General features: G+C 46.4%; 2 protein-coding genes across 7 annotated transcripts; one reads left to right on the top strand and one right to left on the bottom strand.

Annotated features, from left to right (window-relative positions):
* Positions 1-368: 368 nt before the first annotated feature.
* si:dkey-23o4.6 (retinol dehydrogenase 13) lies at positions 369-4,800 on the bottom strand. The gene is made up of 7 exons (XM_062398375.1): positions 4,601-4,800; positions 4,203-4,337; positions 3,557-3,748; positions 3,279-3,440; positions 3,080-3,199; positions 1,872-2,076; positions 369-1,402 (listed from the first exon to the last, which is right to left on the bottom strand). The coding sequence occupies exons 1-7, from the start codon at positions 4,743-4,745 to the stop codon at positions 1,297-1,299; spliced, it is 1,065 nt and encodes a 354-aa protein (XP_062254359.1). The 5' UTR covers positions 4,746-4,800; the 3' UTR covers positions 369-1,296.
* Positions 4,801-5,581: 781 nt separating this feature from the next.
* Positions 5,582-22,574, top strand: pogzb (pogo transposable element derived with ZNF domain b). Of its 6 annotated transcripts, none has more exons than XR_009923754.1 (20): positions 5,582-6,511; positions 6,582-6,650; positions 7,045-7,280; positions 9,247-9,462; positions 10,363-10,456; positions 10,542-10,724; positions 10,807-10,947; positions 11,441-11,624; positions 11,746-11,897; positions 12,234-12,334; positions 12,414-12,560; positions 12,674-12,808; positions 12,923-13,119; positions 14,456-14,605; positions 14,715-14,774; positions 15,113-15,225; positions 17,717-19,366; positions 19,474-19,510; positions 19,661-21,722; positions 22,154-22,574. XR_009923754.1 is itself a non-coding variant. In XM_062398333.1 (20 exons), exons 2-20 carry the CDS (start codon positions 6,397-6,399, stop codon positions 21,492-21,494), a joined length of 5,814 nt encoding a protein of 1,937 aa, XP_062254317.1. In that variant the 5' UTR covers positions 5,582-5,911; positions 6,393-6,396; the 3' UTR covers positions 21,495-22,574. The 6 variants fall into 6 exon arrangements, 4 of the variants coding, with proteins under 4 accessions (XP_062254317.1, XP_062254320.1, XP_062254319.1 ...); XR_009923755.1 differs by having other exon boundaries at positions 19,661-21,696; XM_062398333.1 differs by having other exon boundaries at positions 5,582-5,911; positions 6,393-6,511; positions 19,661-22,574.
* Positions 22,575-22,888: the final 314 nt, after the last annotated feature.

Raw genomic sequence — 22,888 nt, forward strand, 5'->3', positions numbered from 1 at the left:
GAAACCAGAAGTGACCATATTTTGAGGATCAGGGGCTGGAGCATGAATTGAGATCTCGAGGTCACGCCCACCTACACTACCACCTAAAATCCATTGGACGGTACTAGCTGTCAATCACACTGTTGTAAACCCCCCCCCCCCCCCCCCACACACACACATCTGGAGCTTTATGGTCTGTTTGACTCTATATGATCATAATTCACTAAATGACCATCAGCTGTTTGAAGAAGACTTGAAACTAGAGACTGAGACAGAAACTCCTGAATGTTCACTGACGTTATAAAGTGAGAAGTCACTTTCTATAGAAACTACCAGAGGAGTCGCCCCCTGCTGGTCACTACACAGAAGACAGGTTTTAGGCTCAGGGGTCAGTTTTTATAAATGTATTTATACGGATCTTTTCTTGATGGCCACTCAAAGTTCTTTACAGTATGGTGTAGGTAAAAGTAGAAGGTTACAGTATTGATTATTAGACAGTAAGTTCGCAACAACAATGATGATTGTTGGGGTTATCTCCTAAACCCCCAACAATCATCATCATCATCAAAAACAGTTAAAAAAAATGATTAACCATGAATGACATTTGACTTTCTGTTGATTGATTCGATCAGAAAACTCAGCGACGACAGATTTCCACTGTTAAACGTAAAACATGAATTACATCGGATTGAACTGATTCGTCTCTTTATGGTTCTATGACGTCACAGTGTGTTTGTGAGTGAAGTTAGCAGCTAGCCACCATGCTAGCCACCATGCTAACCACCTTTCAACAGAACCAGCACGACTTGGCTCCATGGTCTCCATGGTAACCACTGACAGATGTTTGTGGAGATGATTTTTATAGTTAAACATTTTTTGGGTTTCAGTTTATAAACATAAAACTGTGATGTTAATTTAACCAATGTATTAAATCCAAAGATAAAACTGATGACACATCATCATGTTATCATCATTATATTTAATCCACAAAACAAAATGAAACTTTCACAGAAATGAAAAATGTTGGTGATAAAGATAAAAGTTTGTACCCAAACAAACAGTCACAGGTCAAAGGTCAGAGGTCAAAGTAGAACACTCCACTCACTCTGCAGAAAAACAATATTTTTATACCATGTTTGCTGAATACTAATGAATATTTATTATATTATTATGATGTATGAAGTAAAGTTGTATTCATTGATATTGTTTTCACTCTAGACTGATGCCTCTGATTGGCTCTAGTCAGCTGTCAATCACAGTGATGCTGAAGCGCTCCTCCTAACAGGGGGCGCTGTTGTCTGATTCTTTTCTTCCCCGTCAGCATGTGTCCTTTAATCCAACCAATCGGGCGCTCTCCTCCCACAGCATCCTCGCCACAGCATCGTCCCGCCCCCCCGCAGCGACGTCCTTCTCTGCACAGTCACTGAACACACACACACACACGTCTGTTTTTCAGACTTGGGAAGACATTGACTCGAGAACCTCAAGAACATGTCAAGAACATGTCAGAACCTCCGGTCATGTCTGAAAAGATCTTCAGATTCAGCTGATGTGATAAAATGATTTTATTCAGAAACTTTTCCTGAGCTTTTAACTCCGTTTCACTTCCTCCATGTTGGAGAAACAACTTGATTTTCTCTTTGTTTCTTCACATGCAAAACTCCTGAACACCCCATGTCCACATGACTACTGAGAATATTTCAGTTAAGCTCACAACTCAATCATAAATAAGTAATATTAAACAACATATAACAACAAAGTGTGCTGAAAGATGCACTGTATGAATGTGTTAATGTAAAACTGTAAAGAGCTTTGAGTCATCGAGACTAGAAAAGAGCCAAATAGATACAAAGCCATTACCATCTGTGTCAGACTCCTCCCCCAGCCTTTACCTGAAGTAGCATCCGGATCGTTCCTCCAGCCCCGGTGTGATGGAGCAGTAAACACTGGTCTGAGCGCCCTGAACTGGTGTCTTCATGAGCAGCAGGGAGGGGAGGCTCAGCAGCGCCCCCAGCAGGGGAAACCAGCCCTCAACATGACGACCCAGCTCAGTCCGGATAACACCCGGGTGGAGACAGAACGACGAAACTCCAGAACCTGAAGACCACATAGACAGTCTGTGTCAGGTGTAAATAAAGAATCAAGACAATAATTCCTTCAGAAATTAAATGAAAACATCTTAGATACAACGCTTCCATCTGGTGGAGTTCACGTCTATTACAGTCAAAGTGTGTGATTCAAGGTCCCGCCCACACTTGCTCTTAACCAATAATTAATAATAATTGATGTTGAGTGTTTGTGGGGACCTGTGAGTGTGATGTTGAGTGTTTGTGGGGACCTGTGAGTGTGATGTTGAGTGTTTGTGGGGACCTGTGAGTGTGAGGTTGAGTGTTTGTGGGGACCTGTGAGTGTGATGTTGAGTGTTTGTGGGGACCTGTGAGTGTGATGTTGAGTGTTTGTGGGGACCTGTGAGTGTGATGTTGAGTGTTTGTGGGGACCTGTGAGTTTGAGGTTGAGTGTTTGTGGGGACCTGTGAGTGTGAGGTTGAGTGTTTGTGGGGACCTGTGAGTGTGAGGTTGAGTGTTTGTGGGGACCTGTGAGTGTGATGTTGAGTGTTTGTGGGGACCTGTGAGTGTGAGGTTGAGTGTTTGTGGGGACCTGTGAGTGTGAGGTTGAGTGTTTGTGGGGACCTGTGAGTGTGATGTTGAGTGTTTGTGGGGACCTGTGAGTGTGATGTTGAGTGTTTGTGGGGACCTGTGAGTGTGATGTTGAGTGTTTGTGGGGACCTGTGAGTGTGATGTTGAGTGTTTGTGGGGACCTGTGAGTGTGATGTTGAGTGTTTGTGGGGACCTGTGAGTGTGGTGTTGAGTGTTTGTGGGGACCTGTGAGTGTGATGTTGAGTGTTTGTGGGGACCTGTGAGTGTGATGTTGAGTGTTTGTGGGGACCTGTGAGTGTGATGTTGAGTGTTTGTGGGGACCTGTGAGTGTGTTGTTGAGTGTTTGTGGGGACCTGTGAGTGTGATGTTGAGTGTTTGTGGGGACCTGTGAGTGTGATGTTGAGTGTTTGTGGGGACCTGTGAGTGTGAGTGTTTGTGGGGACCTGTGAGTCGTCGGCCCAGTTCTCTGGAGAACAGCACGTTGGCCAGTTTGCTCTGCTGGTAGCTCTCCAACGAGCTGTACGGCCTCCTGCTGAAGAACAGGTCGTCAAGGTCAATACGACCTGAAGAAAAAAACATGTATGAGTTTTAAAAATAATCCAAAAGACGCTGAAAACAAACATCAGAGGTCAGAGGTCAAACCTCCCCGATGGGCGATGGATGACACATTGACCACTCGACTGGGGGCGGAGTTCTTCAGTTTCGGAAGAAGCAGATTGGTCATTAGGAAGTGACCCAGATGATTGACAGCCAGCTGGGTCTCAAAGCCATCTTCTGTCAGCCATTTTGGACACATCATCACGCCTACAGACAGACAGACAGAAAGACAGACATGCAGTTACAGACAGTTTTAGACAAACGGGTAGACAGACATAGACAGACATAGACAGACAGACAGACAGACAGAGAGAAAGACTCACCTGCGTTGTTTATCAGGACGTCCAGTCGCTCTTCACTGTCCAGGAAATCTTTAGCAAACTGTCTGACAGAATAAACAGAGGCGAGGTCGAGGTGTCTGATCACCACGTTACCGTTTCCTGTCGTCCGCCGGATCTCCTCTGCCGCTTGCTCCGCCCGCGTCAGGTCCCTGCACGCCATCACCACCCGGGCCCCTGGTCCACAACACAAACACACCAGGGGCCTCATTTATAGCTGTACGCACCAAACCGGGTCTGAAGGATGCGTACGCTACTTCTCACACAAACATTGATTTATAAAAACCAACTTGACTGGAGAACACATACACACACACACTGAACTCACATGCACACATACACACACACACTGAACTCACATGCACACATACACACACACACTGAACTCACAAACAGACAGACACACAGACATACACCAACACACACTATAATCCCTGTAATCGGTTCAGATGGTGTCAGCCTCTGAGATTACTTTGACATCTGACCTCTGCAAGTGTCGGGTCTTTACCTGCTTACTTTTAAATTCATAATTTAATTCATCAAACTTGATTAAGTCACAACCAATTGAATATCATTTAAAACGATATTACATTCATAATAATAATAATATATACATGTCCCACACACTGACCTCTGCGTGCCAGATCTCTGCTTGTCTCTTTGCCGATGCCGGTGTTGGCTCCGGTGATCAGGACGGTCTTCCCGTCCAAACGAGCTGGACAACGACACACTCCACCTGCGATCCACCGCCTCACCACCGCCGCGCCTGTTCACAGACACAGAGCTGTTAGCACCGAGACAACAGCACAACATGAGGAATCCTTGGTAGTAATAAATTATAATTTGAAGTTTTTTAAACAGAACATGAATGTTTTGCTGTAGTAGTTGTATGAGACAGAAGTGATCTTTTCCTCAGTGTGAAAAGAAGCTGAAAACTAAAGTGAGTTCGATGAACTTTAAAGAAAAAAAGTTTTGAATCATTGAGTTTGACCTGAAATCAGAGAGATGAAATGAGAGGAGACGTCTTACACATCAAAGTGAGTCCCAGCACAGCTCCGCACCTCAGCAGCAGACCCCCCCGAGCCTCCTCCGGCCCCATGTCCGGCCCCCCGGCCCCAGCTCCTGCCCAGGCCATGGGCCAAGGCAGCAGCAGAAACCCTCCTGCAGCTCGCATCCTGCCGGTGGAACAGACTGAGGCCGAGCAGAGCCAGGCCAGGGGGCGGGGCCGTGGACCGGGGGCAGGGCAGATTAACAGATTAAGATTAGAGCAGATTATCCTGAACTGAGTTGATCTGAGATCAGTGACAAGAACAAAAAACACACATAACAGAACCCAAAAGATTTACAACACAACACATCTACAACACAACTACAACACAAAACAGCTACAACACATCTACAAAACAGCTACAACACATCTACAACACATCTACAACATATCTACAAGACAACACATCTTCAACACATATTCTCATTATTATAATAATTTTTAAAATTCTCATTATTTTTATTATCATCATTATAATAATAATTATTGATGTTATTATTGTTGTCTTATGATCGAGAGCTTCTCAACAACAGCCCAAAGTAAATGGGAGATGCACCTTTGATAACTTTGTCTTTATTTAAATCATTTCTCTCTCTTTATATCTCACACTCCTGCACTCGTTCATCACTTTCTTTCTTCTATGGTTATATGCATTTCTTGTTTGAAAGGTGCCGTATAAATAAAATGTTTTGATTATTCCTATTGTTATTTGACAGTTTTATTTCTTCATTGAAATGTTTTGAAATGTTTCAGTTATTCTCTCACTGACTCAGTTAAGTTTCTCTTACGATATATAAATATAGATGTTTGATTTCACTAAAGAGTTACACAGTTTTATTAGCATGAGTATTTATTATAACAGTAGCCTGTGACGTCAGAGCATGTCGCCCGGCTTCCATACAAACACAACAAAAACAAAATGGCGTCCTCGGACATGTTGACTCGGTCCATGTCGTCCTGAGTTCGGCCGCTGGGGGGCGTGTAACCACTTCAAACCTGAAAACCCGCAAAGCACCGCCACAACATGCACTCTGACCAATGACAGGCCGCGCGGTCTAAATAGGAAGTGACGTGGTACCAGTATGGTCCAATGAGTGGCTGCGACTAGAGCACCAGGGGGAAGTCCCGCCTCCCGTCGACTTGGAGAGTGAGTGAAGAAGAAGCGTGAGAAGTGCGGCTCCAGCCCAGGTAAGACCGGCCCAGTTCAGCCCGGTTCAGCCCGGTTCGGCCCGGTTCGGCTCCTGGTCACGCGCGGACACGTCCGGCGGGAACGTGTATGAGGCCATCGGTGTGTAAGTGATGTGCTGGCGGGGGGGCGGTGCTTCTGTAACTGACGCACGGAGGACCGAAGTGCGCGGCGGGGTCGGTGTCTCAGGCACCGGGTCCAGCAGGTCCCGGTCCGAACCGGTCTGACCCGGTTCACTACCCGCTCAAAATGACGTCCGTCGCTGGGACAAAGAGGCCTGACCCGGGAAGTGGCTCCCCCTGCGGCCGAAGGGGACCCTGCACCCCTTAGTCCACCACAGCATTCAAAACTATTTTGTATTAAAGTTCATTTAAAACAATAAAAGATTAACTGGACCGTATTCAGTTATAATAATATTTTCATTAAGATAATATTCAAACTAAGTTCAGCCATAATAATGTTATCATTAAGATAATAATCTTATTAAACTATTCAGTTATAATATTAAGTATTTAGATTGAATGTAAGTCAGAAGCTGACGTCTTATTTACATATTGTGAATCCAGATGTTTCTGTGGTTTCCACAGCAACATGGAGACAGAGCTGTTTATGGAGTGTGAGGAGGAGGAGCTGGAGCCATGGCAACAGGTGGACGACAGCGTGGAGGAAGACGAGATGGACTACGGGGACAACTATGGACAACCAGGTGGGACACACACATACACAGAAACACGTGGACACACAACATTCTTTATATAACATGCGTTTCTCTCCAGTGGAGGATTCTCCAGCTCTTCAAGCCTCGGAGACTCCACCCCCCAGACCTCCATCCATCACATCTTCAGGTACCTGTGTGACTGTGTGTGACTGTGTGTGACTGTGTGTGACTTTGTGTGACTTTGTGTGACTGTGTGTGACTGTGTGTGACTTTGTGTGACGTCGAAATCTCATTCATCTACACCTGAGTTCCTCTGGACCAGGACGTGAAGAAATACAAGCAAAGACACTAACCTGTTCCACTGTTAACATTTCCACTGACCCTGACCCTAACCCTGACCCTGACCCTGACCCTGACCCTGACCCTGATGTTGAACCTCATGTCTGTATCTGTGAGGATGTCAGTGTTGTCTCCATGGTAACACCAGTCCCTGTTGTCCCCAGTAGGATGTAAGAACCAGCTTGTACACACAGGCAGTGATTAAAGATGGCGTTAAGTGAAACTTGTTTTCTTCTCCTCAGCTTCTCCTCTTCGTCCGGTGTCATCAGTGATGATTCCTCCTTCTCCCCCCGTGGTCACCTCCTCCCTTCCCCCTGTCCCCCCATGCCTCCCCACCTCCTCCAATCCACCTGTCTCAGCCCCGCCCCTGGTGACTCAGGGCCCCCCCCTCATCCTGACGCAGACAGCTGCTGGGACGTTTCTCCTCCCAGCAAACCCCAGGACAGGAAGTGCCCAGCCCATTCTCCTCACCACGCAGGTACAGAAAACAAACACACTCTGTGAGTGTGTAAGTTTGTGTGTAGAAGTAGAACCGTTACTTCCTGCAGCAGCGATGATGATGTTGTCGATCAAACGCTGACAACGACACAAATGTAAACGTTGGCTGCTGACATCTGTGAATGTCATCTCATCAGCTGATTGGCCGGTTTTAGTGGAGTCTCAGTCATCCCAGTCCTGGTAACTTCAGAAGTCAAGTGTTTGTAGGCAACTGAAACAACACAAGCAAGTCCAGCTCCCCTCGAAGTGTACAACTTCTGAAGTTACTGATGTTCAGCCGTTAAATCGTGTCTATCACTGTCATTAGTTGTTGGTCCAAACCAAAGACTGTAAATAAAGATAAACAACAGCTAGATGGCCCCCTGCTGGCAGGCTGCAGTATAGGTCACAAGCCCGCTGTCGCCATGTAGCAGATGGGCCATGCACCAAACTACAAAATCTTTAGTAGACGTTAAATGTTTGTCAGAGATGGTTTCTGTCATTTCACGTCATTTTTATTTCACTGAAGTTTGTTCAAGTTTCTGATCAGTCTGGATTGAATTAGTTGGTGATTCAAAAAACGTGACGTTGACAGCTGACTCGAGATTGGTCAAGTGTTTGTATGTGTGGGACCACGGCTCCACTACTACACACACTCTGACTGTAAATGATGTCATCACCACAAGATTGCAGCGTTAGTATCTCAGATATTTTAGCTCAATTTCCGGAGGAAGAGGAGATTTGTTGTCGTCTTTATTTACAGTCATTGTTCCAAACTCCTGAGAGTGGGAGACAATACGACCTGCGGAGTCATGTGATCACAAAGTTACACCAGTACATGCAGAGCCGCACTTTGCTGCAGATAAACAACTAAAGAACGACTGCTGTAGCACCTGTGTAATACAGTTTTGTTTGTGTGTGATCTGAGAGTTTGTGTACTCGACTGTGTACGAGGTGAGTTGAAGACCAAATGAGTATAAACCATGTAACCGCCCGAGTAGAGTTCACCCATCAAACACCAAATCCCACTTTCGTTAGTAACTAAACTTAAATGACCCAAAATGAATTGGTATTTTCCCAGCATAAGATCAGACTCCCATCAAAAGAGCCCACAAGGTTGTTCACCTCTGAGAATGTGACGCACACACAGCTTCCCATGTTGGTGCTATTAATTGCTCTTAAATGCTCTTGATTAGTAAACAAACTACAGTCACATGACCTCACTGTCACTACTGAGCATCCATCTTGTAATCTGCTTGGTCCCTGACGTCAATTCTTCCTCCCAGAAAGTCAGCTTGTCGCGGCTGAGCGTAAACCACAAGTATGTGAAAATAAAACAAAGACACCAAAGGTCGTGATATAGGTGTGACGTCAGAATTGTTGAGCTAAACAACTGAAGAAGAACACATGTCGGGGCAGTGGAGTCAATTGATGCTAAGCATTGAAACATACACTGATTGTACTTCCTGTATCCGTGAGTAGGCTAGGGTCTGTTAGGCTGGAATTAATGTCATGTAAATGTGGACTTGAGAGGATGTCCTCTGACGGACATTCACGTGTCCTTTGTTGATGTCCCCAAGATCACTAAAAGTGCAGTAGTGGTGAATCCCCCCAGCTACATGTCTGCGGTGTCGTATAAAGTTCATTTCATTGCTTATAACCTTTTGACTGCTCTCGTTTTTTAAGAGGAAGAATCTATGATAGCTAATGTAACAGAGTTGAGTTACTGTCCTCAACTTGTAACTAACGCGACAACAACAAATATCATATTAACACTAAGACTGAAGTTCATCTGTAAAGTTCCTGTATTTTCTATTTGAAAGTGTGAAGCTGATCTGCAGCAGCACTCGGGCTGATCATCAGTTCTGACGTGTCCAGCCGATTCACTCAGAGCCGCCTGTGACTGACCGTCGGACTGGAAACACTGCGACGTGCTGCTCTGACTCGTTTCTCTCCGTTTCATTTAGACGAATGTGGAACGTTTCAGATTTGAAGATGACAGAGGTCGGACGTTTGAAAGCAGAGGAGAGATGGTGATGTGTGGAGGATGTGGAGGAAAATACTTCAGGATCGTTTCACACCTGAAGAAAAGCCGGACGTGTTCTTCACACCTCGACCTGGACACGTTTGAGAAACAGTTAATTCTGTACAACAGGAAAAGAAAGAGGAAGTCTGACACCAAGGCCAGTGAAGAAACGTCTTGGTTCTCTACGTTCTTACGTAAAGATTAGCTGTGACCTGATATTTACAACCACTAACTGAATAACAAGCTAATGTAAGCTCGCCATTATCTGACGTGTTTACTGTGAATGAGAGACACGGTCGGCATGTGACCTGAAACTTGATAAATACAGTTTGACCTCCCTCAAATGACAAAAACATGTTCTGGTAAAATGAGTGAGTTGATTCGTCTCACAAGATCTATGAGACAAATTGTGATAAATATGGGCTGATAACAATTTGATGATTGTCAATGTCAAAAATATTCAACATATAAAAACAAAGACACAAAAATGAACCCATATGCAAGTAAAGATGATAAAACATATTAGAACTCATTTAACATTGAGTATTAAATACATTTATCTGGGTACAAGAAATCCATCTATCCAGCCTGACTGTGTAAATCGCTGCTCTGACTCCGTGGGTAATCCGTCCTGACCCCAGACTCATTGAGAATTGTTTATAGACAAAACAAGCATTTTATAAAGAGGCAGTGATATTAAAATAAGATTGTTTCATAACCAATTAAAAGCTCCTTGTACATCTTCCAGAAACTTCTCCACAATAAATATTCATAGTTGTCGATTTCAGCCTCGGTGTTGACGGCCCTTATAGCAAATTTATTTTATGGATTTATTTCCAACTGGGTTCAGTGTTGGGGGGGGGGGGGGGCTCTCTGTGTTTAGTTGTTTGTGAAGATGCGACATTGAAACGGAGAAAACATATGAATCATGCATCTTAAAACAATAAGAGAAAATAAACTGTGAAAGGGGTTCTTTTTAAAGACCTTGTGCTTTTTGTTCTTCTCCTTTCAATGACCATGATGTCACCATGATGTCACGCCTCTGTCTCCTGTACAGGGTTTCCCAGTGCAGACGGTGGTGAACCCTGGTACACCCCTGCTCCTGAACCTGCAGCCGGGTCAGACAGTCCAGCCACTCACCCTGATCCAGTGTAAGACACCCCCCCAACTCCATCAGGTAATAATCAGAAATATGATCTGATTATTGATCGTCATTGATGTGTCCTGTCCCTGCAGCCTCGTCATTGGGTCAGCTGGTACGACCAAGAGTGGGTGTGTCCCTAGTCCATCCCCAGGGTCAGACTGTCCAGACCAGAGCCAGCCCCGCCCCCTCGGGGGGTCCCACTCAGTCTGGCTCCACCTTCACCGCCATGCAGCTACCTGCCACACTGACCATCCACACCAGCACGCCAGGACCAAGTCAGTCACACAGAGGGAGGGAGGGAGTGTCTGACCAGAATTGATCAGATTGATTGACTGATGCATTGACTTTTTTTTTCAGTTAACTTCCAGATGACCCAACTGGTTGGGGCCAACACCTTGAAGCTGGCAGGGAGTCCCGCCCTTCCCTCTAGTTCAGCCAACGGAGTCACCAGACTCGCTGTGATCAGCAGCACTACGAGTGGACCAATAATCAATACCGGTACCATTTCCATTCTGTTCATAACAACACTTTCCTTTCTGCAAGCTGTCGCTGTGAAAAAGTGAAACTCGGCCTAGGAATGCGTTGTGTCCGTGGTCTGAGAAGTCCATGAGCGCCAGGCAACAAGAAGTCTGGTTCCTATAGGATTTCCTACTTGAATCCTCTGCTCCCACTGTTTGATCGTTAGCTGCTTTGAGCAGCTTCACTTACTGCTGCTCAGGGACATGTATTGCTAGCTCGTTGACTTCATCACTGGCACTTAATGAATCCAGGGATAGTAGGACCTGACAGGGATCACCTGTTGGATCCTTCGTTGCTCAGAAATGGATGGACACATTTGGGGGAGTCTTCCAAATAGGACACTCTAGTTGCGCTGCTGTGACCTATGCAGTGCCTGAATTGGGGCACAACCCAAGTTTGTCTCAGATGCAAAAAAAAAAAAAATGAAATGTAATGTGACCAATGTGTTTGTGTGTCTCTGCTTGTCCTGCAGCTTCTCGTCCCAGCATGACCACAGCACCATCCGCCGACCCCCACCGGGTGGTGATGAGTGTGGAGGAGTTCTACTATGGGACTTTTGAAGGTGACCTGAGTCTGAGGAGGCCACAACCCCTGGGAATCCAAACCTCCACCTTCACCTGTCAGATCTGCACACACCTCGCCGACAACAACCTGAGGTACGACCACTGGGCACCTGCCCACGCCGAAGCCCCTGAACAGTTGAACACACCTGAGCTGTCTGGGGTAGAGTGGTCTGTGTTAACCTGCAATAACCTGTGTGTGTGTGTGTTTGTCTAGGTTGATGCAGCACATGCTCCAGCACTCTGAGCTAATTGGAGTCAGTGCTGCTGATGCAAAGAAGTGCTGCAGGTTCTGTTACCGGCAGTTCTCATCTCCAGCCCAGCTGCAGACCCACCAGGATCAGGTGCATGGCTCCGTCCCCTCCCCCAGTAAGAACCACACTTTAAAAATGTCAATGTTCCTAGACTTGTCTTGAAACCTGGACCTGACTTGTGACCTTACTTTCTGGACTATGTCATGGAGCTGGGACTTAGGTGTTTTGTCTTGACTTCACTGCCCCTAGGCACGGAAATAAAACACCTATTGTACCTTTTCTTGACTGCTCCCATATATAACTATATATCTGTATATAAACATTTGTGCACCAGTACGACCAAGGAACATTTTTAGTCGCACTTCACAGACTTCTGGTCGCACTCTGGAGCCCTGAGTCTTGACCGGTCTGGACTCTGGTCTGGACCCACCTGACTGTTTCCCTGTCTCAGGTATGTGTCGTATATGCGAGTGGGCGTTTGAGAACGAGCCGGCCTTCTTGAACCACATGAAGTCCAACCACAAGCCAGGAGAGATGCCCTACACCTGCCAGGTGGGTCTGAGCTCTGAGGTTTGACCAGTGATACCTAACAATGGTTTAGTCTTGGAATTAACTCAGTTGTGATTTGCAGGTTTGTTCGTTTCGCTCCTCCTTCTATTCCGATGTCCTACAGCACTTTGCCAGCTTCCACAGAGACTCTCGCTTCCTGCTCTGCGTTTTCTGTCTGAAGGTGACCACAAACCCCATCAACTACCAGCAGCACCTGCTGAGACACCAGGTAACCACGCTGACTAACCACACCCTCACCAGCCGGAGAGCTCCTATGTTAAATGATTACCTTGCCTGTTCCGGGGGAAACTTCTGAAGATCCTTTTTTGTATCTTGTCGCAGATCAACCAGGCCTTCCACTGTAACAGGTGTCGTCTTCAGTTTGTCCTCCTCAAAGACAAAATGCAACACAAACTTGAAAACCACCGGAGCTTTCGTCGGCCTGCTCAGCTGGAAGGACTGCCACCGGGGTCAAAGGTCAGCTGTCTATGACCTTACTGATCTCCAATCTGTCAATACCTTACGAACCGATTGAAATCAAATCAACACAAGTGTTTTTGTCAGTACTGATGTTGACTTCTGCATCTCCAGGTGACCATCAGGACTTACGTGAAGTTCAGGCCTCCGATGTCGTCAGCAGGTGGGCGGCTCCTCCAGACCCCCTCCTCCCTCGTCCAGCCAATTCACATCAAGACAGAGCCGCAGAGATCTCCCATCCAGAGCAACCCTGCTCTCTCCAGGTCCCCCCGATGTCCAATCAAGAGAGCAGTCAACCGCCGAGTCAACAGGTGACATGTCCTCATTTCTCTAATGTGATGTTTCTCTGACGTGTCGTCCTCTGTCTCACGTTCGTCCTGTCTCTGACGTGTCGTCCTCTCTGACGTGTCGTCCTCTGTCTCACGTTCGTCCTGTCTCTGACGTGTTGATCTGTCTCTGACGTGTCGTCCTCTCTGACGTGTCGTCCTCTGTCTCTGACGTGTCGTCCTCTGTCTCACGTTCGTCCTGTCTCTGACGTGTCGTCCTCTCTGACGTGTCGTCCTCTGTCTCTGACGTGTCGTCCTCTCTGACGTGTCGTCCTCTCTGACGTGTTGATCTGTCTCTGACGTGTCGTCCTCTCTGACGTGTCGTCCTCTGTCTCTGACGTGTCGTCCTCTCTGACGTGTCGTCCTCTCTGACGTGTCGTCCTCTGTCTCACGTTCGTCCTCTCTGACGTGTTGATCTGTCTCTGACGTGTTGATCTGTTTCTGACGTGTCGTCCTCTCTGACGTGTTGATCTGTCTCTGACGTGTTGATCTGTCTCTGACGTGTCGTCCTCTCTGACGTGTTGATCTGTCTCTGACGTGTCGTCCTCTCTGACGTGTCGTCCTCTCTGACGTGTCGTCCTCTCTGACGTGTCGTCCTCTCTGACGTGTCGTCCTCTGTCTCACGTTCGTCCTCTCTGACGTGTCGTCCTGTCTCTGACGTGTCGTCCTCTCTGACGTGTCGTCCTCTCTGACGTGTCGTCCTCTCTGACGTGTTGATCTGTCTCTGACGTGTCGTCCTCTGTCTCACGTTCGTCCTCTCTCTGACGTGTCGTCCTGTCTCTGACGTGTCGTCCTCTGTCTCACGTTCGTCCTCTGTCTCACGTTCGTCCTCTCTGACGTGTTGATCTGTCTCTGACGTGTTGATCTGTTTCTGACGTGTCGTCCTCTCTGACGTGTTGATCTGTCTCTGACGTGTTGATCTGTCTCTGACGTGTCGTCCTCTCTGACGTGTTGATCTGTCTCTGACGTGTCGTCCTCTCTGACGTGTCGTCCTCTCTGACGTGTCGTCCTCTCTGACGTGTCGTCCTCTCTGACGTGTCGTCCTCTGTCTCACGTTCGTCCTCTCTGACGTGTCGTCCTGTCTCTGACGTGTCGTCCTCTCTGACGTGTCGTCCTCTCTGACGTGTCGTCCTCTCTGACGTGTTGATCTGTCTCTGACGTGTCGTCCTCTGTCTCACGTTCGTCCTCTCTCTGACGTGTCGTCCTGTCTCTGACGTGTCGTCCTCTGTCTCACGTTCGTCCTCTGTCTCACGTTCGTCCTCTCTGACGTGTCGATCTGTCTCTGACGTGTCGTCCTCTCTGACTTGTCGTCCTTCTGCAGGACGTCATCGTGTGACGGAGACCGGTTGGTGTGTTTGGAATGTGGAACGGATGCCTCTGATTTGTCGGCTCACTACCCGACACACGTGCACTGTCTGCTGTGTCCGTACAGCAGCTGCTGCTCCAGAGCCTACGCTGCTCACATGATACAGTAAGAGAACTTCTAGTACTTCTAGTACACAGTGATACACACGTTACTGCAGTAGCACACACCGGCTTTCAAAGTTGATTAATGTCTGAATGTTGATGACTCTTTTCAGTCACCACGTTCCGCGCTCCAAAGACAAAGAGGTTCTTCTGCACAGACTTCCTCCTCCATGGTGAGACTCCTCGATCGGGTGTTGATCTGATCGGGTTCATGTTGGTTTTAATTGACTAGCAGGATTTTGTATTGAATTTAGCATTAAAGATCAGTTCAGTCTATTTTTATTGTCGAGTCAACATTAATCCTCGTCGTGACTGGGTTTGACCTGCGGATGAATCTCTTCATCCTCGGTCTGAACTCAATCATCACCGTTGATTTATACAAGACAAAAAATGATTATATGTGACTGGGTTTTTCATGCCATTAAGAAAAATCATCAAGGGACCGTTCAAATTAAAGCACGTAACCCTCCTGCAGGTGGCGTGTGACTAACAGTGTGTCTGTGTCCACCAGTCCCTTCCTGCTGCAGTGCTCCCGCTGCGACTTCAGGCCTCAGAACGCCGACCACATGGCCGATCACCTTCTGAAGAACCCGGAGCACCACAGCGCCACGTGTCGCATCAGGAGTAAGAGGACACACACTGAGACGTCAACACAACACGAGGAGTCACTTCAACAACAAACCATTATTTTAAAAACAGTTTTATACAAAGCCAACAACAGAAACAGAGAAAAAATAAAATCAACTGAAACAAATGGACTTGAACATTTATTGTATGTTATAGTTAAATAATAATTTTATCATCAAAAGAAAAATAAATGAACATTAAGAAAAAGAACAAATTTCAGTAATTCACCAGCAAAAACAAGACAAAAGGTTTTTTTAAATCATGATAATTAATGAAGTTCAAATAATAGAATAAAATAAAGAAGATCCCAGGGAAATATTATAAGATGTTTAAATATATAGACAAATCTAAGAAACAAGTTTGAGAAAAGACGTCTCGTCTCAAACAATAAAGGCCGGCGCATGCTTCCAGCGTGAGAGCCTTTACAAGCTGACGTGCCTCACGCAGCCCGCAAGGCTGTGATTGGTCTGCTAACTACATCCTTTCCAGAGTCACATCTCCGGTTTCATGTCCCATAACACCGGCAGTAACCACGGAAGATTAAGAAGAACGGATATGGACAAATAGAAGAGCGTTTGGCAGAAGAGATCCGAAAGTATGACCCGTCACTGACTGGAGGATTTGTCCTCCAGAGAGAGGCTCTGAGGAGCCGCAGTGGTGATGTAAATAAACAGTCGATGACGACTGCCTCACACAAAGAGGTCGTCTCTAAGGTCATCTTCAACAAAACACGTTACTCCGCCTAGTGTTCTGGAGGTGAATTGCTTTGCAACAGGCACAACGCTTGGAGAAGCCATTAAGAAAAAACAACAAGGGAGCGTTCATAATAGAGCAGACAGAGAAACCTGAGAGTTTCTCTCTCTGACATTTACCACATGTTCTCCAGAGAAAGTGCAGAGGATCTGAAACGGCTTTGGTCTCGTGTCAAGTTTTGTTCGGTGTCAAGAGAAGAATCAGAAACAAAAGCCTCATGAAGCTGTTACACATTGAAACTTCAGGAAAGTGTTGCGTGTCAGTGTTGTTAATGTAAAATGTTTTCATGCTCTAATGTTCAGACTCACTTTCCTCAGACAGCCCATCGCTGCAGCTCCTCGTTTCAGCCTCTGTCACAAACACTTGGATTTAGCGCCTGTCTCTTAACAGGGTTTCTGCAGCTCCTTAAGAAATCTTAAATTAAAATCCACGGAAATTAAATTGTCTTAAAATGACCATATATTTGCTGCCAAGTATAAAATTTGCAGGCGGTGCAATAAAGGCTGATGGGAAACTTGTGAAAGTGCCTCAAAATAAAATCGCTTTAAATCTTTGGTACTGAGACTCTGACAGTTTCATGTTTTCTAATAGTGAAACACCGAATGATAGGTGTTCACATGGGCAGATCACGAACACCACACAATTCCCTGTCTCTTGCAATGTCTCTTTACATTACATGTCATTTTGCTGACCATCTGTCCAAAGCGACTTACAATTAGTACACTCAACATTTATGAGGGGCCATTTTAAGGGTTCAGTATCTTGGCAAGGACACTTCGGCATGCAGATGGGGAAGAGTGGGGATTGAACCGGCAACCTCTTGTTGGAAAACGACCACTCTACCCCCTAGGCCAAACTCCCCACGTCTCCGTGTATAAGCAGGTCCGGGAAGGTCTCACGTTTTGTGTGGTTTCTTTTTACATTTTCACAAACATCCCTGGTGCCTGGCTGCTTATGCCCCTAAACCATATATTAAACAAATCTATATATATATCAGCAGATGCTCACTACCTTCAAAACAGAAGCATAAACTACCAAAACTAGATAAAACAATATGACTATTGTTTATCATTATTATTTAGATATAATATAACTACTTATATTAACAAAACAGTAAACTAAATAAACAAATGTGTATTTATTAATCACTAAAGAAAACAGTAAATAGCTCAAGCTCTCGGTCTGGGCTCTCATCTGACATCTTATTAAGCTTATTAATAGGTTAATATATATTCTCTTCTCTATCAAAAAATGTGTTGAGATTTTTTGGGTCTTAAATTATATTTATCGAGGTCTTCAAAAGCTTTAAATTTTACTTAAAAAATGGTGCGAGAACCTTCCCTTAAGCCCCCCTCCTGATAAAGCCCACTCGTTGTGATTGGTCAACAGCTTCCAACACAAGTAGGAAAGGTCGGCCTTTTCTTGACCTGAGGTCGGAGTCGCCACAAGGCCTGATGCAAATGCAGACCTTCAGTTATTCTGCAGTTTGAATACCACATTCACATCTTCAGGAGTTGTACAAGTAAACATAGACAACTGGCCTTGTTTGTGTTTTCTAAGTTTACATCTTCTGAATATACTGTGACCTGGATGACTGAAGATCTTCAGATATCTATTTAGATGCATCTTCTTTGTTTTGACTTACAACATGAAAACTAATCTGAGTGGAACTTATTTAACTATTGATTTTTGATTAATAAATATTATAACATATATTATCATGCTTCTTTTCCAGCTTATGTGGAATCTGACATCCAGTTCTGCAATGATGGAGAGCAGCGTTCTTCAGGAGAGCAGGAACCAGACCAGAATAAGGACTTGCCTGATCCATCCTGGAGGGCAGCAGCTTCTTGGAAGCAGCCAGCCGAGAGCGATAGCACCAAGTCTCCCGTTGCAGTCTTCATGGCGAGCAGTGGGCCTCATCACCACCTGACCAAGAACAGCGATGCCATTGACTTCTTCAACCTCCTCTTCCCTGCAGCAATGGTGGAACTGATCACCAACGAGACCAATGCCCATGTTAAGACCTGCCAGTTCCTGGGTGCCTTCGATCCAAAGTGGGTACCCGTCACCACGCATGAAATCAAAGGTTTCATCGGCTTGGTCGTTTTGATGGGGATTCAGAACCTGCCCGACCCATCACACTACTGGTCCTGGAGTCACTACGACAACAGCTACACCTTCTACCGAGCCATGAGTTTCAAACGTTTCAAGCAGATTGCTGAAAACATCCGCATGGGCAGCTTCGCCATAGATGAGTATCGCGGCACCAATAACCCCAGTGACTCTCTGCACATCTTCAGGCCAATGCTTGATATCCTGGGTGGAGCTATGTGGAACACTTACCGACCAAACTGCAGTCTGACCATCGACAGGGCGCTGCTGCCAAGCCTGGAGGAGGAGAGCTGCCAAGTTAAAAGGAATCCAAAGACCCAGCCTCAGGTGTGGCTACTCTGTGATTCCAAGTCAGGCTACTGCCACCGTTTCTTCATCCAAGTGGGGGAGGAGGCGGGCAAGGAGCCTGGCTTCACCGTGGTGCCAGGGCTGGTGAAGGGTCTTGAGGACAAACGCCATCAGCTCTACCTGGCCAACTCCCTAACCTCTGTCCCACTCATGCAAAAGCTTCTGAACCAGGGCATCTACGCCTCCAGCTCCTTCCCTCCACCCAGCCCCATCTTGCCCAGAGAACTGTGGGAGGAGGGTCAGGTGGGGAAACCTGGGGACTTCCTGCAAAGGCAGTGTGGCTCCCTACTGGCCACTCGCTGGAGGGACACCAAGGAGATGGGTTGCCTGTCAACGAATGCAACTCCGGGTGAACCAGACACTGTTTGGAGGAGGTCGCAGACCAAAGTGGGCGGCTTGGACCCCATCAATCGCCCTATGGCCTTTCGCCTTCTGCAGGAGAACATGCGAGGGGTCGACATCTGCAAGCAGCTGCTGGCCTGCAACCCGCTTGGAGGAATCCCTCAGGACCGACACTGGCGCAGTCTCTTCTGGTTTCTGATCAACCTGTGCATCGTGAACGCTTTCATCGTACTGCGAGAGAGTCGCAAGGAGAACCCACCTGCCTGGGTGCAAGATGGCCTCTTTACGCAAGTCAACTTCCGCAAGCGTTTGGGGAACCAGCTCGCCAAGTGTGCCCAGAAATACTTTGAGACCATGGAGATTGCTAGCTCCCGCGGAATGAGAATGGAGGTGGCCGAAGAAGTAGTTAAACAAAGACACAGAATGGTAAAGATCAGCGCCATCTCCAAGAGGTGCAAGAACTGCAACTTGAAGAACATTCGACATGAGAGCGTGTACGGCTGCGTCATCTGTAAAGCTAACCTGTGTAAGCACCCGAGCTGTTTCTGGGACTATCATGGTCTGTCACCTCTGAACAAAGGTCAGTCTACAGTGGATGTCAGAGTTCCTGCTCAGCTCTGAAACTAAGTTGGATTTATTACTGTTAAACTTTTGACATTAAATCTTTCATCTCTGTTGTTTTAACAGGTTCAACAAAAGTTGGATTTCTCAAGGATAGAATAAGGTAAATCTCTAAATGTGTTCACATGTTTCTTTATGCTAAATTGGAATTGAATGTGTCAAAATCATTCATGTTTTTCCATCTTTCTATGTTTTGGTTTTGCTTTGCTTTCATCCTCATTAACGGAGGAACGTTTGTGTTTTTGTGCTGTAGTGGAGCAGTGGAGGTGGACGAGGTCAAAGACAACATTGACGCGGCGATGGCCCCTGTGGAGGACTTTTCTGATGATGAGAGAGTGGATGATTTCGATGACATGGAAGAAGAAACTGAAGATAATAAGCAGGAAGTAATCAAAGAAGTAAAACATCCGGTGTCCGACTTGCAATCCACAATGAACTGCACCGCCCGACTAGCAAGCAACTTGTCTCCCTTGAAAGAGCGTGACGATATTCTCAGCGCCCGGCAACTGAGAATTGCTCTGTTTGCTCTGTGTGATGGTCTCGGCCAAGCCTCGAGGGTCTTTTCTACTGAGACCAAGCTCATCCAGACGTGGCTGAAGGAGGCCAAGAAGCGTCTGAGGCAACGTGAACAGGAACTGAATGTCCACGGTGATGGTGGCAGTCGCCTGGTTGCCTGGGTGCTGTCCATGCGTGAGCAGCAGCTTCCGATCACAGAGAGTAACCTCTTCCACAAAGTCTCCACACTGAAGAAGAAGGGAGGGTTCAGTGACTCCTTCCGCATCTCATATGACTGGGCAGTGAGCTTCATGCTGCATCACCAGCTGGGCATCCAGAACACCGGCACAGCGTCCAAACTACCTCGAACCCTGCCACCTTCCCTGGAAGACAAAGTCACGTCCTTCAGGAAGTTTACCCACAAGATCATCAAGGTCCACAAATTGTCTGAAAGCACAGTTGCTGCGATGGATGAGCTATGTCTTTTTGTGGATTTAAGGTTAGTCCAGGACAAGTCACGCCGCTCAGAGGCTCTGGAACTAACTGGGTCTTTACCTCTTGTAACTGTGTTCCTGGCAGCACTGGCAGATGGTACCATGCTGCCGTCCCTGGTGCTAGCAAACCGGCAGCTGGGAGAGAAAGTCCTGCCTGAGTTCATCCTGCTGGAGGCTGGACCAGAGAGTCTCTTAGTAGAAGAAGCCCTGGATCTTTGGACTAACAAGATCTGGCATCAGCATGTTTGCAGTCGACCTCAGCCCAGTAGATCGATTCTGGTCTTGGACCGACATCGGGAACACATGGGCGACCAGTTTCTTACATCCATCAGTGGGTCAGGTACGCTCCCTGCAATGATTCCTGGAGGTTGTTCCTTCAGCCTTCAGCCTCTGGACATTTGTGTGAAGCCGGTGCTGCAGCGCTTCATGCTGCTGCGCTGGGCAAAGTTCATTGATGGAAATCCAAAGGAGCTGGAGGAGACGTCACCCCAGCAGCTCCAAGCAAATGTGGCCCAGCTGCTGGTTGACTGGATGGTCGAGGCCCTAATGCACTTGAACAAACTCTCCCAGCTGTGGGAAGATTCATTTAGGCTGACAGGTCTTCTTCCGATGGAGGAGGAGGGACAAGAGACAATGACAAGTCAAAAGCCAGAGGAGGTCCAACTTGATCTCGTCAAGAGCCTGACTGAGACCATTCTGGGTCCTGAATCTTGGGAAACCACTTCATCTGGTCTGCTGGAGCTGGAAGACGAAGAGGATACCACGGAAGAACCAGAAGGAGTAGGACTGGAGACATCAGAGGAGAAACAGGAGAGGATTGAGAAGATAGAGAGGGAGGTAAAGGACAGGAGAGAGAACAAGGAGACTGAGGTGAAAGAGCATGTTCAAAAAGATGACTCGAGGAAACATAAGACGATAGAGGAGGATAGTGAGGAGGACGGAAAGGAGACAGAGGAAGACAGAAAGGAGGTGAATAAGGAGAGACGAGAGACCAGGATCGTGATAGGAGAGGAAGTCGGAGATGAGTGGAAGATAAAGAGCAGGACAGAGGGCGTAGAGGCCGACGGCGACGCTGACCACACGATAGACAAAAGATGAACAGTAGAACTGTTAACACCCGAGTCGTCCCTGATGGTCCTAATTTCAACTGGAGCCAAAAAACCAAGACAAGTGGACATGTGGTGGACATGTTGGTGTGGGACAACCACCTCAGCTGGCTGTGATTCTGGGCTTTCAATTAAAGAAACGCACATCTCTGGGTGAAGACCTAACGCTCTGCTGCCGGTGCTGATGACTTCAGGTGAACTTGTCCAGGGTTCAGATCAGGTGGGAGACGGAACAGATCTAACACTGATACCTGATTGGCTGATTGAAAGACACTCAGTAGATTAGCTGAATTAACACCTGTCCTGACGTTGTATAGAGACATGAACGTTTCTCCTCCAGGTGATGTCAACATTTGCTCACGGACATTTGAACTCATCTAAACTTGTTCGGTTTCTCCGGACCTTGAAGATCTTTCAGGATCTGGTTTCATTGATAAAGCTCTGCCTCCATAGAAACCTGTTCCCCAGTATGCACTGGGGAACCGGTTGAGTCTGTGCTGGTTGTGACAGTTGTTATAAGTTGCGTTTATAAACGTCAGTTAATGATGCATCCAATAATCGATAATGTGAATATTCAGACCCAGAAACATGAATAAATATAGGACCATGAACAAATCAAATTAAATAAAGTTTGTCAAACTTATTTTCCAGGAAGAATTCTTGTTGTGACATAAATCTGAGAGTGAATCCAGATGTTCTGAACAACTTGGACGCGGCCTGATCCACTGACCTCATCATCCGGCAGCTGCAGGGGCGGAGCCAAATGACTCAGACGTCGATTTGTCAAACCCTCTAATAATTTATGTTCCAGGTTGAATCTCTGAATTTCTCTGTTATTGTTTTTGTTTTTTCTGAAAAAGAAACCTTCCACTGTTTGATGTCTCACCATGCACTCATTACTCATTCTCGTCCAATCAGAAGTCTTTCTTGAGTTTAACTTTCTCCTTGAGACTAAATACTCTCTAACAGTTGGTGACATAAACTGTTTGATTGGTCGTTAAATCCACATGCGAAGTGTGAAGGAGTTTTGACCTGGTGAGACTTCAGAAATAAAGAGATTTGAGTCTTTTAAGAGGATTTCATTATTATTATTTATTATTATGTTGACTACACATTGTGAGATCTATGTGGCTGAACTGAGTGAACATTAGAATCCCAGGAGATGGGTCTGAGTCCTGCCCAGTGAGATTCTTCTGTCATCTGATTTGTTTGTGATTGACTTCAAATATAATTATCATGTCATCCTCTGGGTTAATCTTCACAAACACCATGAGTCACAGGGAAAGAACCTGATCGGTGACTTCTGCTTCATTGAAAGTTGCTCACACTATTAGGATCATTAACTGGTTATTAACAGTGTTAATATTATATACACGTTTTGCTGTT

The sequence above is a fragment of the Platichthys flesus genome, chromosome 11 (assembly GCF_949316205.1).
Source record: "Platichthys flesus chromosome 11, fPlaFle2.1, whole genome shotgun sequence".
NCBI lineage: Eukaryota > Metazoa > Chordata > Actinopteri > Pleuronectiformes > Pleuronectidae > Platichthys > Platichthys flesus.

Coding starts and splice junctions, on each gene's coding strand:
- si:dkey-23o4.6 (XM_062398375.1), bottom strand. CDS start 4,745: ATGCGAGCTGCAGGAGGGTTTCTGCTGCTGCCTTGGCCCATGGCCTGG. Junction 3,749..4,202: donor CAGAGATCTGGCACGCAGAG/GTCAGTGTGTGG, acceptor GTTGTGGACCAG/GGGCCCGGGTGGTGATGGCG. Junction 1,403..1,871: donor CGATCCGGATGCTACTTCAG/GTAAAGGCTGGG, acceptor GTGTGTGTTCAG/TGACTGTGCAGAGAAGGACG.
- pogzb (XM_062398333.1), top strand. CDS start 6,397: ATGGAGACAGAGCTGTTTATGGAGTGTGAGGAGGAGGAGCTGGAGCCA. Junction 6,651..7,044: donor TCCATCCATCACATCTTCAG/GTACCTGTGTGA, acceptor TCTTCTCCTCAG/CTTCTCCTCTTCGTCCGGTG. Junction 11,625..11,745: donor CTCGCCGACAACAACCTGAG/GTACGACCACTG, acceptor GTGTTTGTCTAG/GTTGATGCAGCACATGCTCC.